General features: G+C 44.9%; 1 protein-coding gene across 1 annotated transcript in view; it reads right to left on the bottom strand.

Moving 5' to 3' along the window:
* Positions 1-357: 357 nt before the first annotated feature.
* DGKK (diacylglycerol kinase kappa) overlaps positions 358-15,694 on the bottom strand; it is a 153,223-nt gene continuing 137,886 nt past the window's right edge. The window contains exons 19-28 of the mRNA XM_033849703.2: positions 13,612-13,708; positions 13,001-13,108; positions 12,227-12,340; positions 11,746-11,880; positions 10,400-10,560; positions 9,690-9,831; positions 8,579-8,665; positions 4,319-4,429; positions 2,531-2,654; positions 358-1,262 (exon numbers count right to left, since the gene is read on the bottom strand). Coding sequence (XP_033705594.1) covers positions 1,183-1,262; positions 2,531-2,654; positions 4,319-4,429; positions 8,579-8,665; positions 9,690-9,831; positions 10,400-10,560; positions 11,746-11,880; positions 12,227-12,340; positions 13,001-13,108; positions 13,612-13,708 — 1,159 coding nt within the window. The 3' untranslated portion in view covers positions 358-1,182. The remainder of the gene's footprint in view (positions 1,263-2,530; positions 2,655-4,318; positions 4,430-8,578; positions 8,666-9,689; positions 9,832-10,399; positions 10,561-11,745; positions 11,881-12,226; positions 12,341-13,000; positions 13,109-13,611; positions 13,709-15,694) is intronic.

Here is a 15,694-nt window from a genome sequence, read left to right as displayed (position 1 = left end):
CTTCTCTAGGGCATTGGTGTTTTTGTTCCCCTTTCTGTGGCCTGGCTCAGAATTTTAAGGGGGCATCAGAATCAGCTGGGCCATAGGTAGATCCCAGCCACTTCTAAGACACTGAAAATGCACCAAAAGATTAGAAGCTCCACCAAGAACTAGGGCAGTTGGTAGAGGCATATGTGTGTGTAGGGTAATGGGGGTGGAGGATGGGATCAGGGTGGGGAGGGATTCCTGGGTTAGCACAATAAATTATAGGGTCATTTAGAGGTCGAGTTGTATTTTCAGTTCTTAAAAATATATATATATATATATATATATATATATATTTATATATATACATCTTTATATGTCTCTATACATAACTATACTGCAGCACAGCAGCAAAACATTTAGTTTAAAAATCCAGCAAGAATGCAGGCAAACACTCCATGGAGGCATGCAGGCTAGGATCAAGGCAGTAGGAAGGGAGCCTGTATGGTTGCCATAGGGGTGAGTTCCAACCAATGGGCCCACCCAGCCACCAGAGCACCACCTGGACATGTGCAAAGACATACATGCGCACATGGAAAAACAGAAAGGGTTTGCAGAGAGAGCAGTCACCACAAGAAAAGATTTCACATGGTCATTGTAAGAGGCAAGTGGACAAGCCCCCAGGACCTAGTTCTCATCTTAATAGGCCAACTAGGAGAGACCTTCTGAAGTCACAAGTTGCAATTGACAGGGATTGGGGGAGAAACACCACCAAGCCTGGCTGTCCTGACCCCTCTCCTCATCTCCCTGAGAGTATTTCTTTCATTCATTCCCTAGCATCAACAGTTTCTCTGCCAGTCAGAGAAAAACATTCCCCAACTCCCTGAAAAGGTGAACTCCCTTGAATCTTTTGTAGATCCCAGGCCATTCACAAAAAGCTTAGTTCAATTAAATACTGTAGTTGCTCAAGATGCACGAAGAGAAGGAGAACTGAACAAGACAACTCGGAACAAGAATCTTTGGCCAATGAGAAAATGTAAACCTCTAAGGAGACCTGATTGAGTCCAGGAAAAAAATGTATTAGTGTAAAGAATTGGAGGATCTTTCTTGGTGGTGCTCATGTTTGTTCTGAAATAATTTAGTCTAGCCTGTATTGAGGTTTCAAGAGTTTTTAGTAGAATCCTAAATGTTGTGAGTTCTCCTTCCAGCTTTCAAGGGTTATAGTTGAGATCCTGATGGTGTTGGAGGATCATCATCTTTTGCTTCATCTTCATGATGTCTGCGGTGCCACAAATTTCCTTTATAGAAAAAAAGCAAGTATAGAAATAATGAGGTTAGCACATTGCCAGATGCCTAAATTTATGGATGCTAAAGAGAGCAAAGAGTCCTTTAGGAGACAGACTGGTTTGTTCCTATTGTACCAACCATTTTTAAACCATCTTAGAAAACCAGCTGATGTCATGCAAGCCAAACACAAATGGGATGAGTTCTCAGAACCTGATAATCCATGAAACTGCTATTGACCCTTTCAGAGTCTTCAGAAAGACTCTCAAGCACCATGGGTCTCCCAACTGGCAGATTCTTAGGGACTCAAACCAGTTGGACCAAACATAACTTGGTCCAGGAGATTCTCTCTTGGCATCTGTATGAAGTCTCAGTTCCTCAAAAAACAAAACAAACTGCCACCCTCCATCCCTTTCCCCCCATCTCAAGCTTCCAGGTCATCTAGGCTCAGAATTTAGGAGAGACGATTGACATCAGAATTGGCATAGCCGACAATTCTAAGGGAACCTTCTTTTGAGCCCCACTGATATATCAAGAACATTTAAGTCCAATTCTGAAGAAGGGGTGGAACCAAAATTCAAATAATGAAACAAATTTTGCATTTCCAGGGATTTACTATAACAGATAAAGAATAAGAGTGTTTAGATAGGTCGTGGAACCTGTTCCTGACCCTGTAGGTGCCCAGCACTGACACCCCCAACCCATCTCAAATAATAGTGCTTTCTGGAGCAGGACCAAAAGCTTGTAGTTGTATTTGACTGGGAAATAGATCTAAATATGACTGTTTTGCCATACTTTATCCACTGAGGAAAGGAATGGGTCAAGCAGAAAGGTACTGGCTGTTCTCATTTTTCTCTTCAGCTGTTTATATCACAGAGATCACAAAGCAAGGTTGCCTCTCAGGTTCTCTCCCTGCCAGTATCCATATATCACTTTCTTTTTTTTTTTAAGGAGCTTTTTTTTCTTTTTCTTTTTTTTTTTTTTGGTGTACCGTGTGGCATGCGGGATCTTAGTTCCCCAACCAGTGATCGAACCCGTGACCCTGCAGTGGAACCGCGGAGTCCTAACCACTGGACAGCCAGGGAATTCCCTCCATATCACTTTCTAACTCACACCTTGTCCAAGAGACTGCTTGGCATCCCCTAAGGTTGGCTCCCAGCCGGCCACCTCCTCCATCACCACCATACCCGTGCACATTTCTAATGTGAGCTTCAGGTCTTTGGGAAGTACCCAGGCTGCTGGGGAATCCTTTATGACCTCGATGCCTGTGGGAGAAACTTACCAATAAAGCCCTGGATGCCTTGGCCTGATTTAGGTTTGTCTTCCTTTTCTGGCTTCTTCTTTCCCAATTTGGGGAACTTAACTTTCAATCCGAGGCTTCTACTGTCAGTATCTGAAGACTTTTCCTGGCAAACCACAACAAGAGGAAGGTCAAAATGTTAGTTGCCTAATAGTCAGAAACAATTCCTAGAGGCCTGGCAAGGTGGTGAACGAGGATGCTGCAAGAAGCAGGCAGATCTGCTATCTATCCAGGTATGGGAGATACCCCTACTCACTAGTCTTGTGCCCTAGAAGGCATCTGATCTTTACCAAGATCCTACTCTGTGCCAGGTACTTTGCTAAAAGCTTTAATAAATGATCTCATGTTAATAAATGCTCTTCTGAATTGCCTTTCAGAAGAAACCTAAAGGAAGGGCACAGGACCTTCCCTTGGAACCAAAGCTTTGGAAAGTCCAATAAATAATTGACTCTCATTCTGCTTTTCCCCACTAAAGTGGATCTGCGCCTTCTGTGGCCTTAAGGTGAGCAAGTTTGGTATCAAGTGAAAGAGCAACATCTTCCTGTCTTTCTTTCAATCTATTCTGCCCTTCTTTAGAGCCTCACTTCTTCATCTTTATGGAAATGCTGAAGTCCAGAAAAGAGATTATGCCCAGGCCAGGCAGACTCCCATATTGAGACCTCAGAGCATGGACTGTTTGCTTCATTTCTCTCAATATCCAGTCTGTTTGCCTAGGTCAGGAGCTTGGTGCAAGATAGCTGAACTGAGTAAGAATGGGGTGCTACAAGAGTGTGCTTCCTTTTCTGCATAACAGCATGTTTTTCTTCCCCAGCGGGCTACTGGTCAAGAGCAGCAAAAGCATATGAGAAAGTTATTAAATCCTTTAAGACCTAAATTTGCCTATGGCTTTTTCTCTTAAATGGTAGCCCAATTGCTGCACTAGTCCAAACATGCTTGTATGGCTTGCTCACATGCATATAACTGGTGTATGAAGCCAGAAAACAGGCATAATGAGTAGGAGAACCAAGTATTCCTACAGGTTGAAGTGAGCAGTTCCATGGCGGAGAAATTTAAAGAAAAACCCTGTCAGACCGTAAAAGGTATAATTTACCTGGTGGTAGGTGGACATCTTTGAGTCATTTGATTTATGAAATGGGACTATTTTTCAATCTCAGGAGAGCACTCAGAATTGTCAAAAAATGATGACATCCCCACAGCTATATTATAGCCACAGCTGCCATGCTTGATTTTCTTTTAAGCCACACACCTGCTAGGGGAAAGCATTGAGATAGCCTACTTTCCTCCCAGAGTGGGAGGGACAGAAAGCAGCAAGGAGAGGTGATATTTGGTAGATTTAACCACCAGTATGGCCTGGGCACCAACCATTTAGAACAGATGTTGGCTGTAAACACCTGGTATTGGCCATAATGGTATGTACCAGACAAAATTCAGTCCCAGCAGCAGGTACTGAGCAGGGGAGGGGAATTGCAGCCAGGAGAAAGGCACAGAAAAAGACCATTCTTGCTTATTCTCTCCCAATCTTCTGATACAGAGTGGTTCTTCTTTCTGGTTATGTTCTCATGGTCATCTAGTTTTTCAGTGTGCCTTCTGCCTTGTCCTGTATACTTATGGTGAGGAGATGGGAGGAGGAGGCTCCATTGAACTCAAGCTGAAAGCCACTACTGGCCTCCCTATGCTACATCAGTCACTGTGTCCTGGCCCACACCGGAAGGCAAAGCACCAAGGAAGAATCCCTCTTCCCCTTTATTTCCCAATCCACAGGTCACATACCTCTGGAGAAAGGATTGAATTCATCCAGTCAATCTCAGATAGCTTTTCAAACTCCTTATTCATGGCATCCAGGGAAGTTTGCAGTGTGGCCTCATACTCAGCATTTCTCAGCTGGTGAAGACAGGAAAAAGAGTGAGTATCCAATGCTAAGCACCCTACCTTCATAGACTCTTGCCTTCTCCCCAACTCCCAGTCCCTGCTAGTGGCCATGAGACCACAGTGTGCCAACTTATATCTCCTTTGGCTCATGGTGTCGGTGGAAAGTATAGCCAGCTCTTTACTTTCTCAATAGGGAGATCCAGGAGACAACCAGACAGTGATGCTTTCCTTAGGGCTTGGCGTGCTCACAGTTTGGCAAGCAGAGAGGCCCTTTGACCACTATCAATTAATGCTGAAGTTGTACCCCTACAGCTTAGGGTCCAGGATAAGGGTCCTACCCTTGACCCTCAAGCCCCTGGAGACACCCAAGTGCCCCCCTAATAATAGCTACCAATTTTTGAGCAAATACTATATGCCAGGCACTGTGCATACATAGTTTCATTCCATCTTCCCAATAGCTTGATAATACCTTACAAAGTACTATTGTTCTCATTTTATAGGTGGGAAAACAGACTCAAAGAAGTTTAGTGCTCAAGATCACATGACTAGACAGAAACCCAGATCTATTCAACTCTATAGCCTACCCTCTACACCACACCATTCCAGAAAGGGTATGTGGGGTGGCCAGATGCTGGGGTGGGGGGAATCTTTATTACACAGTTACCATAATTTAAAGGCTACTTTGTGAAGCAAGGGGAGGGCTAGAGAGAGATTGGCTCAAATTTTCCCTTCCTGGCAAAGAGGGTCTGCCTCCCCAGGCTGTGCTTTTAGCCCCTAGCTATTCACTCTTAGTGAATGATGGCTTGTCCCATGGGTTTAGGAAACAAAGCTCAAGCATTCCCTAGTAACCCCCAGCACCCACAGGATGAACTCTGTATGCTCCGTGGGAGAGTTAAAATAGATTATTCTGGGACCATCTCCAACTCAGAAGAACCAAGTTCTAAACCAACAACATAAGTGAGATAGTTCATGTTCCATTAAATAGTGAGCTGGGAGAACAGATGCATGCTGATATCATCAGCTCTGACACGCTTTCCAGCCCACCTACTTTGGCTTCATCTCTCCTCTCTGGCATGTGCTCTACTTTCAGTCTGGCACTTATGTAGCTTCTTGCTGTGCATGGGCCAGCCTTAAGTGGAACCCTGCTGTCTGTCACAAATGGGTGACAGGTGAATGAGCGAGGGATGGGATTGGAGGTTTTGACCAATCAGGATGGGATATGAGAGGGGAACAAGTCATGTTGTCAAATAATCTCTTGCTTTTGCTTTACAACGAATGATTTAGGACAGTACGGAGTAGCCCGGATGCACAGGACACGTGTGTGTACATGGTGGTGGGACGGGGAACAGTGGTGTCAAGTAGAAATGGCCATCACTTCAAGATAAGGGGGAAAGGGCCAGGGATTCTTAGGGGCATACTTACCAGCAGTGCTCAAAAGGGATTTGATAGTCAAACCCAAAACCACAGAGAAGAAAGAGGAATTGGGGTCTTAGAAAATGATTCCTAATCATAATAGAAGAGGAATAAAATGGCTTCCTAATGACTTCCTATTTGGCACCTAGAGACTCGGGCTCTGAAAAATAGTATATGGTTGGGCCTGAATCTTATGCTCTGTTCTCTTGTCCTTCTGGCTTCAATAGAGACCTTATTCAGGACTCTTCTCTGAGATAAATGTGCAAACTGACTCAGGGGACTTTGTTACTCACTTCCTGGTTTCTGTTCTAACATCACTAAGCCAGTTTGCCACATAAGGGAAGTGGGAGTTACTGGGTGGGATTTTCTTCATCAAAAGGCTACATCCCGGGCTTCCCTGGTGGTGCAGTGGTTGAGAGTCCGCCTGCCGATGCAGGGGACACGGGTTCGTGCCCCGGTCTGGGAAGATCCCACATGCCGCGGAGCGGCTGGGCCCGTGAGCCATGGCTGCTGAGTCTGCGCGTCCAGAGCCTGTGCTCCACAACGGGAGAGGCCACAACAGTGAGAGGCCCGCGTACCGCAAAAAAAAAAAAAAAAAAAAAAAGGCTACATCCCTCTCCCAACACTGACTGTTCTCCTCCTTCAAGGGGAGGAATAACAACATTCAAATGAAATAAGCCTGGACTTCCCCGGTGGTGCAGTGGTTAAGAATCTGCCTGCCAATGCAGGGGACATGGGTTTGAGCCCCGGTCCAGGAAGATCCCACAAGCCGCGGAGCAACTAAGCCTGTGTGCCACAACTACTGAGGCTGCATGCTGCAACTACTGAAGCCTGCATGCCTAGAGCCCATGCTCCACAAGAAGAGAAGCCACCGCAATGAGAAGCCTGTGCACCGTAATGAAGAGTAGCCCCCACTCGCCACAACTAGAGAAAGCCTGTATGCAGCAACAAAGACTCAATGCAGCCAAAATAAATAAATAAAATAAGAATAAATTTTAAAAAATGAAATAAGCCTTACATCCATGCCACCTCTATGATATGGCCTTTCTGGAGATACATGGTCATTCTTAGCAGCCGTTTGCACCCAGGTCTCGTTTGGATGTGTGTATGTGTGTGTGTGGGTCCTTACCAGGTTCTATATTAAGTATGATATGTGCTCAATTTGGGTTGTTGGCTGGCACAAACCAATTTTCATGACCCCATGAGCCTCAAGAAATCCTGAGTGGCAATAAGAGGCCAAGCTCCCATATTTCCTGCTGCCCAAATTGGCAAGGCCATTTAGCTCTGCCTATATATAGAAGGTACTTCTGTTGCTGTCGCTGAAGGCTGAAAGACTCTAGCCTGGGGCTCAGATGCTGGGACAGCCTGGCCTGACTGCCTTAACCACTCTTCCACCTGTGCAGTGTGCCAGTTAGATGTGCAAATGGAAAGGGGGAAGTGGCTGCACTTCTTGCAAAAATCAACTCAGAGGCCCCTCTTCAAATAAACCTTAATTAGATGAGAGGCAGAACAGTACCTTCCTAGGGGCCTTAGCAGCAAACCTAAAGTGGAGTAGTCATGATCAGTTGACTCATTAAAGCACACTCACCAGGTGTGCCTATGGGCTTTGCATTATGAGAAACAGCAACTCTTCCTGTAGCTCAAAAACTGAGCCTCAGTCCATTTTCCCTAACACTAATAAAATCTACCATCTGTCAAGCTGCTAGGAAGAGCTAGGCACATAATATACAGTAGTTTGTTTAATCCTCACAACAACCTGGATAGGTAGAGATTTTAATTCCTATTTTGTAGGTAGGGAAACTGAGATCCAGAGAGGTGAAGTTACCTCACGTACCTACTGTTATGGATTCATTTGTGTCCCCTCCAAAAAGATATCTTGAAATCCTAACCCTCAGTACCTCAATTTTTTGGAAATAGGGTCATTGCATATGTAATTATTAAGATGGGATCATTGGTCTGGTCTGGACTCTGGAGTAGGGTGGGCCCTGATCCGGTAAGACTGGTATCCTTTAAGGAGATGGCCATGGGAAGACAGAGAGACACAGGGAGAGCACCATGTGAATATGGAGGATTGGAGTAATGCATCTACAAGCCAAGGAACACAGCAAAGATTGCCAGCAAGTCACCAGAAGCTAGGAAGAGGCAAGGAAGGATTTCCCTACAGGTTTCAGAAGGAACATGGCCCTGCTGACACCTTGATTTCAGGCTTCTAGCCTACAGAGCTGTGAGACAATAAAGTTCTGTTGTCCTAAGTCACCCAGGTTTTAGTACTTTGTTACAGCAGCCTTAGGAAACTAATATAGCTAGTAATGGGCAGATTTGGGATTTGAACTCAGAGACCCCCAACTTTCCCCACTATTCCTTACTGTCTTTCCACATGGTGAGAGACGTATGTGGAAACTTGGGAGATGCAGAGCAGCTCAAAAGAGCTCACCCTTTTCTACTGAAACTATATGAGGTATGATGAGAAAACGCTGCTTTTGTTTGGCCTAGTCTTGGACCCAAGAGACATTTGCCAAAGGAGATAGACTTTTCTTCAAGGATATGGTAGTCCCTATAGATTCGCATAACTTATAAAGTGACACGATCAATGACAACTCTGGGTGAAGATGACACAGCAGGGACTGCCAGGTAAGCACCTGGCCAAAATGCTCCTACATGTCTTCCAATGCTCTAGAACCAAGCACAGGCTGTGACCAAATTCAGATGGGATACTTTGCCCTCCCTGTTCCAACCCCATCCACTCACCAAGTTTTCATCCAGGAAAGCTTTGGTGTCATCGTAGAGCCCTTTAAGACTAAATGTAACATCTACTGCATCATTTCTGGTTAGAGTCTGAGAGGAGAAGAAAGGAAAAGAAAGGAAGGGAAAGGACAAAGACAGAGGAGTTGTTGGTTAGTAAGCATGCAGCTGGCTTCTCTGTGGGAGGGTAGGAGCAGGCTAGTAGGATGTGGCTATAAGTGAAAAAGTAATATTCACAATATAGCACAACTAGTAGTTCAGCATGGGCACCAACCAGTCAAAACTGATGCCAGCTATCAACTACCAGTACAGCTGTATTGGTGTGTTGTATGCTGTGGCACAGCACAACTTGGCATATGGCATCACTGATTGAGTGCTATGGGTATAGGGAAACAGGGAATATGCAAACTAGATAGTAAGTTTGAGGCCACTTGTTGCCACTAGGCTGAAGCCACCTTTCCCATGGTACATGAAGTTAGGCCTAACCATCTGTCTTCTTGAAACTCCAGGCCTGGAGCTCCAGGCCTCTTCCAACTAAAATCCGGCCCCAAATAAATAGGTAACCTACATTTTAGGAGGCCCTGACCCTGTATGTGGCCCTTTTGTATTGTTTGCCTAGCACTAAAGTTACTTTTTAAAAGCATCACTTAAAAATCTTCTGCCAGTGGGTAAAGTCACAGGATGGCACATTTAACATCAAGAATCTAATCTAGACCTTCCCCACGAGAGGAAAACCAAGGCAGCCTGGAGCACAAGTTTCAATGACAAGTGTCACCTTAACAGGTTATATAGGGATCCTCCTGGAATGAGGAAGGGCCTAAGCCAAGTTCCTCTCCATTCTCAGGCTATTTCTCCTTGAGGCCAGTGTGGTAGATAGCTATCAGGCTGATGAAATCTGCTATGGGATTCTCCCAGTAACCACTCTGGACCAGTAACCATTCTCCCAGCAACCATTCTCCCAGTAACAAGTCAAACAGTATCTGCCTCCCCTTCTACTCTATCCATCAGTTTCCTGCCATGTCATTTGCCCAGTTTCTCTACCCAGCCTCCAGCTCCCCTTCCTTCCCTTTCCTATTTGGTTTGACTCCTTTCCTTCATCTGCCGCTTCCCCCCTTACCTCAATGGGAGTGCAGGAAGCTGCACCTGCCTCATTGCTGCTGTCTTGGTTGTAAAATATATCATTCAGGATGTTAGCACTGGCATTCACAGAATCCATGAGGACAGACACATGCTGGTGGACCTTACTCAGGTCAGTAAGTCTGTAATAAAGCAAGGACAGATAAATGAGTCTAGAGTTCTGAAGGATGTCTGGCCTGAGGTGCTGGTGAGGGTTGGGATTAAGGGTAAATTGTATTCTTTACCCTCTCCTGTTATTTCTTCTCATTTCTAGGGAGCCACCTATGCCAGAAAATGTTTCTACTCTTCTCTAGCTATTCACTTTTGTCCATCCTTGTCTCACCAGAATTAGATACTGGGTGCTTTGGGAGAGTGGGAGGCTAGAATAGAGGAAGGAGCTGACTCCAGAAACTCTAAGGCCCTCCTGATATTTAAGGGCAAGGATAAGCATTTTTAGTCCTGTTGGGTCTGGGGCAGCAAGAGGAGATCAAAATTTATCTCTGGGCCTAATGGTAGAGGTCCAAGCTGGCTTACTGCTGACCACAAAGACTATTTTCTACCTAGAATGTCAGAGTCCCTGTCAATCCTCAGAGCTCTGAGCAATACTCCTTTCTGAGGCCAGGCTCTCCAGTAGCCAATAGATACAAGTTGGCTTCTTCTCCCTATCTCTTCTTGGGATTCCCAGCCCTGTATCTGGGCCAGTCCACTTACCTGCTGATGAGGTTTTCTGCAAGCTGAGCTAAGTGCTGCATCTGGGCATACTCCTCATCAGAGAGGCTATCTTGAGATTCCTGGGAGTCCAGCTGGGGTTGAGAGGCAGCCTGGATTTCAGAATGCTTGCACTTCCACATTTTCATTGAGTTCTCAAAGTCCTGGCGATAAAGACAGTGGCAGAGCCTAAAGATTGCTGTAGCTAAGACGGCATGTGACAGATCTGTCTGTGAGCCTGATATTTGTGGGTACTGTGGGGAAAGGGGAAAGAGGGCCTCATCCATTCCCCCATACACCTATCTCCACACCCATACATCTGTCCAACATTTTATTCAATGTCTCTTTCATACTAAGCAGTTTTAGTTTTTTGTTGTTGCTGTCGTTGTTGCTGTTACCATGCCAAGTCTTGGGACAACATACTTGAATCAGACAGATGTCTGCCTTCCAGAAGCTCCTATAGGTAGGTATCATGACCAATAAGAAAGTGGAGCCCTTTTCAGCTCCCTTCTTTGCTAAATCTAGGCAATATATTATGATGGATTTTAGAGCTAGACATATCTCATTTAATTTTGAATTGTGCTTCTGTCATTGACTAGTTGTGTTACCTTTAGCAAAGTATTTAACCTCTCTGGTCCTCATTTTCCTCACCTATAAAATGGGAATAAGTGTATCTACCTCATAGGATTGTTGAGAGGACCTACTTGAGAGAATATATGTAAAGTGCCCAACACAAAGTAGGTAGCTTATAAACTAGACATCGCATCCCTTCTCTATTGCTGTGTCTATGGACTGTCCACAGGCCAGAGTGGAAGAAAGCCTCTAAGCATTGAACATCTGATTAATAATGGCTCCTTTCTAGCTTTAGGTGGTTTAGCTGAGGTGAGTGACATTTGTGAATGCAGTATTTTAAGACGCCTTAGAGGAACCTAAAGACCATATTCAATGAAGACTCTCTTGTTGAAGGGAGCAGATTTCTCCATAACCACCTGAGGCCTTTAACTCTGTGCAGTGGAGGGAGGAGTACAACTTTGTGGAAAACTACAGAAGGGAGCTTCTTGTCTCACTCTCTTGGACAGTGCTTTGCAAGTGTCTATGTATATCAGAATGTCTCAGGGAGCTTGTCTGCAAATGCAAGTTCCCAGGAAATACCCATCTCCATTCTGATGCAGTGGGCCTGTGTGGGGCCCAGGAATGTGCATTTCTAACAAGCACCCAAGGTGACTCTGAGATAAGTATTATGCAGACCTCTCTTTAAGGAATTCTGCCTGACTGGAAGTATTCAGTACTCAAGTGATAGCTATAGATGAGACAACGTAGGAGCCCCAGATGAGCCTTTCCCTTCTTACCCGATCTCTTGTCAGCATCTGGGCAGTGTTCTTGTATCTAATCTTGATAAGGCCTGGCCTCTGAACCCAGGCCTCCCCATCCACCTGCACTGGGATACCTTCTTCACCATCGATGGTTATCATCACCTCACGGCACTGCCAGAGAAGAGGAGGAGGGAGAATGGGGGAGAAAAATGAGGTAACGACTGTAGACCAATCTGATAATCTCACAGTCATGGCCAAATGTGTATCTGAACAGGACTGGCAAAAATGTGAATCAGATTGTCCCAGGGAGGAAACACATGTTTGCTATGGGCTTTTTGCTCCTTTGGTCCCTACCACCTCTGTTTCCAACTTCAGCCAGTACCTTGCTTCCCACCAGATAACGTGCTCCCTCCACCCTGTCATTCTTATACCTGGCTAATTCCTGAGACTACCCCACATCCTGGATTGTAGCCACAGAGCTCAAACCCTTTCTGTTGCCCACCAGGCCCGTGCCTACCTGGGCGATGCGATGATGATGCAGGTTGATGATACGGGACATTGCCATCTGTACAGAACCAAAGATTGCCACTACCTCTAGCTTCCCATCATCTATCGCAGGAGCCTCATATTCCTGAGGAGGAAGAACTGTGTCACACATCTCACCCTTGAGAAACCACACCTTGCCTATCACAAGCAGGTATGCTTTGAAAGCTCCTGGTGAGAATTTTTCTAGCTAATGAAGAGTGGAGAAACTACTATATTATTAAAAGGAGAAGAAGGTGGTCAGGAAGCCAACTTGGGAAAAGGGCACTGAGATAAAAACTCAGTCCCTTTTGAGATCACAACTCTTAACTGGTTCTCTCCCTGTCCAATCTAGCATCATAAATCCCCAAGGCCAGTCCCACTGGTCTCATGGCCTTCTTGGGTGAGCTCAGATGAAAGGATTCATGGCCAATTTCTCAGGAGATTTTATTGACAGACCTCCTTAGAGAAAAGGGCATGGCCTAGGTAACCTTTCAAGGATCTTTCAAACGTGAGGAATGGAAAATTCAAAGTCCAGGCAACACCGAAGAATTTATCTGATCCTGAGGTTTTTGGTTGATTCTTGTGCTCTGGGGTGGTAATTGCCTTAAAAAAAAAAAAAAAAAACACCTCATCATACAGCTGCTGCCAATAAAGATCCCCAGCCCACCTCCTCTTCCCCTACACTCCAGTCAGTTCAACTCTCCTTTCTGATAGACTTTAGAGGGGTCAAGCCTTTCTTCCTCCCTGTTCCTTGTTCCATACTCACTGTGGTAGCTGTGCTGCTTCCCCAAAAGTTGACACCCCCAGCATAGCTGGTAATGTTGAGCACTACAATGCCTTGCAGGTTTGGCAAGGAGATGGCTTCTCCATCACACTGAAAGAAAAGAGTAGCCCTTATTGGCTGGCTCTTCAGATACCAATGTGAAGGGCCATTTACAGAGATGGGGGAAGGGCTCTGTCTTCCCTTCATGCTATTATTTTCTTATCCATAAAATGGAAATCTATCTTCATGATTTCCTACCACGAGCAATGAGTGAGGATCAGAGTTAAAGCTTGGGAAGGGGCTTCCCTGGTGGCGCAGTGGTTGAGAGTCCGCCTGCCGATGCAGGGGACGCGGGTTCGTGCCCCGGTCCGGGAAGGATCCCACGTGCCGCGGAGCGCCTGGGCCCGTGAGCTGTGGCCGCTGAGCCTGCGCGTCTGGAGCCTGTGCTCCACAACGGGAGAGGCCACAGCAGTGAGAGGCCCGCGTACCGCAAAAAAAAAAAAAAAAAAAAAAAAAGCTTGGGAAGAACTAAGGATATAGAGGAAAGTTGATTCCCAGGGTCATGATATTTCCTTTCTTCATGCCCAGGAAGGATCACCCTCTTTTCCACTAACCTCCAGGTGCACTCGTTCTTCCAGTTTCCTGTAAGAGCGCTGAAAAAGTTCCTTGCTTCCCAGAAGGCCATACCACATCTTGTTCTTAAGGCGGCTACTACAGGGAGATAAAGGTAGTCAGAGGGTGAATAATATAAAGATAAGTGGATGAAGAAAAGTAAGAGGAGACACCATCTTATTCGTCAAGTGCCTTCTTATAGAGAGGAGTCATGTTTAATGGTAACTGGACACAAGAGGGAATGCTAGGATAGTGTAACTGGTATCCTTATGCAAACACCAGCTGCAATGGGTTCCTGGGTCTCCTTGAGGCATCAGCATCCCATTGATTTGTCATTTTTACTTGCTTCTGATATTGGTTCAGGCTTGGAAGAGACAGGCTATATTTAGAAAGTAAGGCTCATAAAAAGCTGTGAGCATAACTGGCTAGTACACATCAGCTACCCTGGCAAGTGCCACTCTGGGAGCTCAAGATTTCAGCCACTTGGAATCAATTTCATTTGAAACATGTGACTCTTAGACTGCAGTTTCTTTGAAGCATAACTTTTCTGGCAAAGTGGAGGGATTTCCAAGACCTGTATGTTAAACACTTAATTCAATGCTACAGAATAGAAATAAGCTTACTAGGAAGACTGTAGAGTAGGAGCCAGTGGAGAGAATATGGGACAGGCAAGGATATCAGGAGACTTGTGGTGGAGGTGGGAAGGACAAGGTCCTGTTGACTGTAGAGTCTCTGATAAAAACAGGCAGGGTACTTAACAATCACTATAAAGGCTGGATAGAATTTACTGTGAGCTTTTAAAGTACAGCCACAGAAATGAGCCACCACAGGGCGTGGGTTTTAAAACGTAAGAAGCCTAGCACATAGCACAAAATTATTTGCACTCTGTTTTAAACCATAAGTTCTCTGGGCACTTCAGTTTCCTTATCTATTAAAAATTGGAGTTTGGTTATATGGAAATGCAAAATACCTAGAACAACCAAAACAATTCTGAAAAAAGAACAAAGTTGGAGGACTTTCATCTCCCAATTTCAAAACTTACTATAAAGCTACAGTTATCAAGACAGCGCGGTGCTTGCACAGGATAGACACATAGATCAATGGAACATAGGTGAGAGTCTAGGAAAACAACCCTTACATTTAGGGTCAATTGATTTTCAACAAAGGTGCCAACACAATTCATTGGGGGAAAGGATAGTTTTAAAAGGTGGTGCTGTGGTAAATGGATATCCATGTGCAAAAAGAAGAACTCAGATTCTTACCTAATACCATATATAAAAAGTAACTCGAAACAGATCACAGACTTAAATGTAAGAGCAAAACCAAAAATTTTGGAAGAAAACAGCAAATTTTTAAGATCTTGGGTTAGGCAAAGATTTCTTAAACATGGCATCAAAAGCATGGTCTGTAAAAAAAAAATTGATCAATTGGAACTCATCAAAATTCAACACTTTTGTATTTCAAAAGGGACCATTAAAAATGAAAAGACAAGCAATAATAACAAAAAAGACAAGCAACTGGGAAGCAATATTTGCAAGACACATCTGATAAAGTACTTGTTCCTCAGCCCAGGCCTGCTCTGAGAAAGAAGTTCTGGTGGCAGGTGGGCAGGGGATGGTGATGATGGGTGGAGGGTGTGCTTCTTTTTACTCGTAATTTAAATTTACCACAAGAACTCTGAGGCTGCCTTAGTGTATGTCTGTAGCACAAAAGTACCAGAAGGTGCCAAGCAGACCAAACAAGATGGGGTAAAATCAGTAGGTCCTGGGGAACCAAGTTAGGAGCACTAAGAACCAGTAGGGCGATCTTTGATACTTTGCAGCCTTGCCAAGCAAGAACAGACCTAAAACCACTACTAGGACCTCATCAAGTTCTTGGAGACAGAACAAAGATAGGCAATTGGCTGAACTGAGTCAATGTAATCTGTTTTCAGTAACAGTAACACAGTTAGCTGAACACAGGTCAAGACTATGAAAGCAGCTCCAAGTTCAGGATGCCAGTGCAGCGTCATCACAGATCTGGTCAATATTTGGGGCAAGATATCCCACTAGACTAACCTTGGGACTAATGTGTTTTACTTCCAAA

The sequence above is a fragment of the Tursiops truncatus genome, chromosome X, assembly GCF_011762595.2.
Source record: "Tursiops truncatus isolate mTurTru1 chromosome X, mTurTru1.mat.Y, whole genome shotgun sequence".
Taxonomy (NCBI): domain Eukaryota; kingdom Metazoa; phylum Chordata; class Mammalia; order Artiodactyla; family Delphinidae; genus Tursiops; species Tursiops truncatus.
The sequence above is the reverse complement of the archived record's forward strand: the minus strand, read 5'-3'. Positions and strand labels throughout refer to the sequence as shown.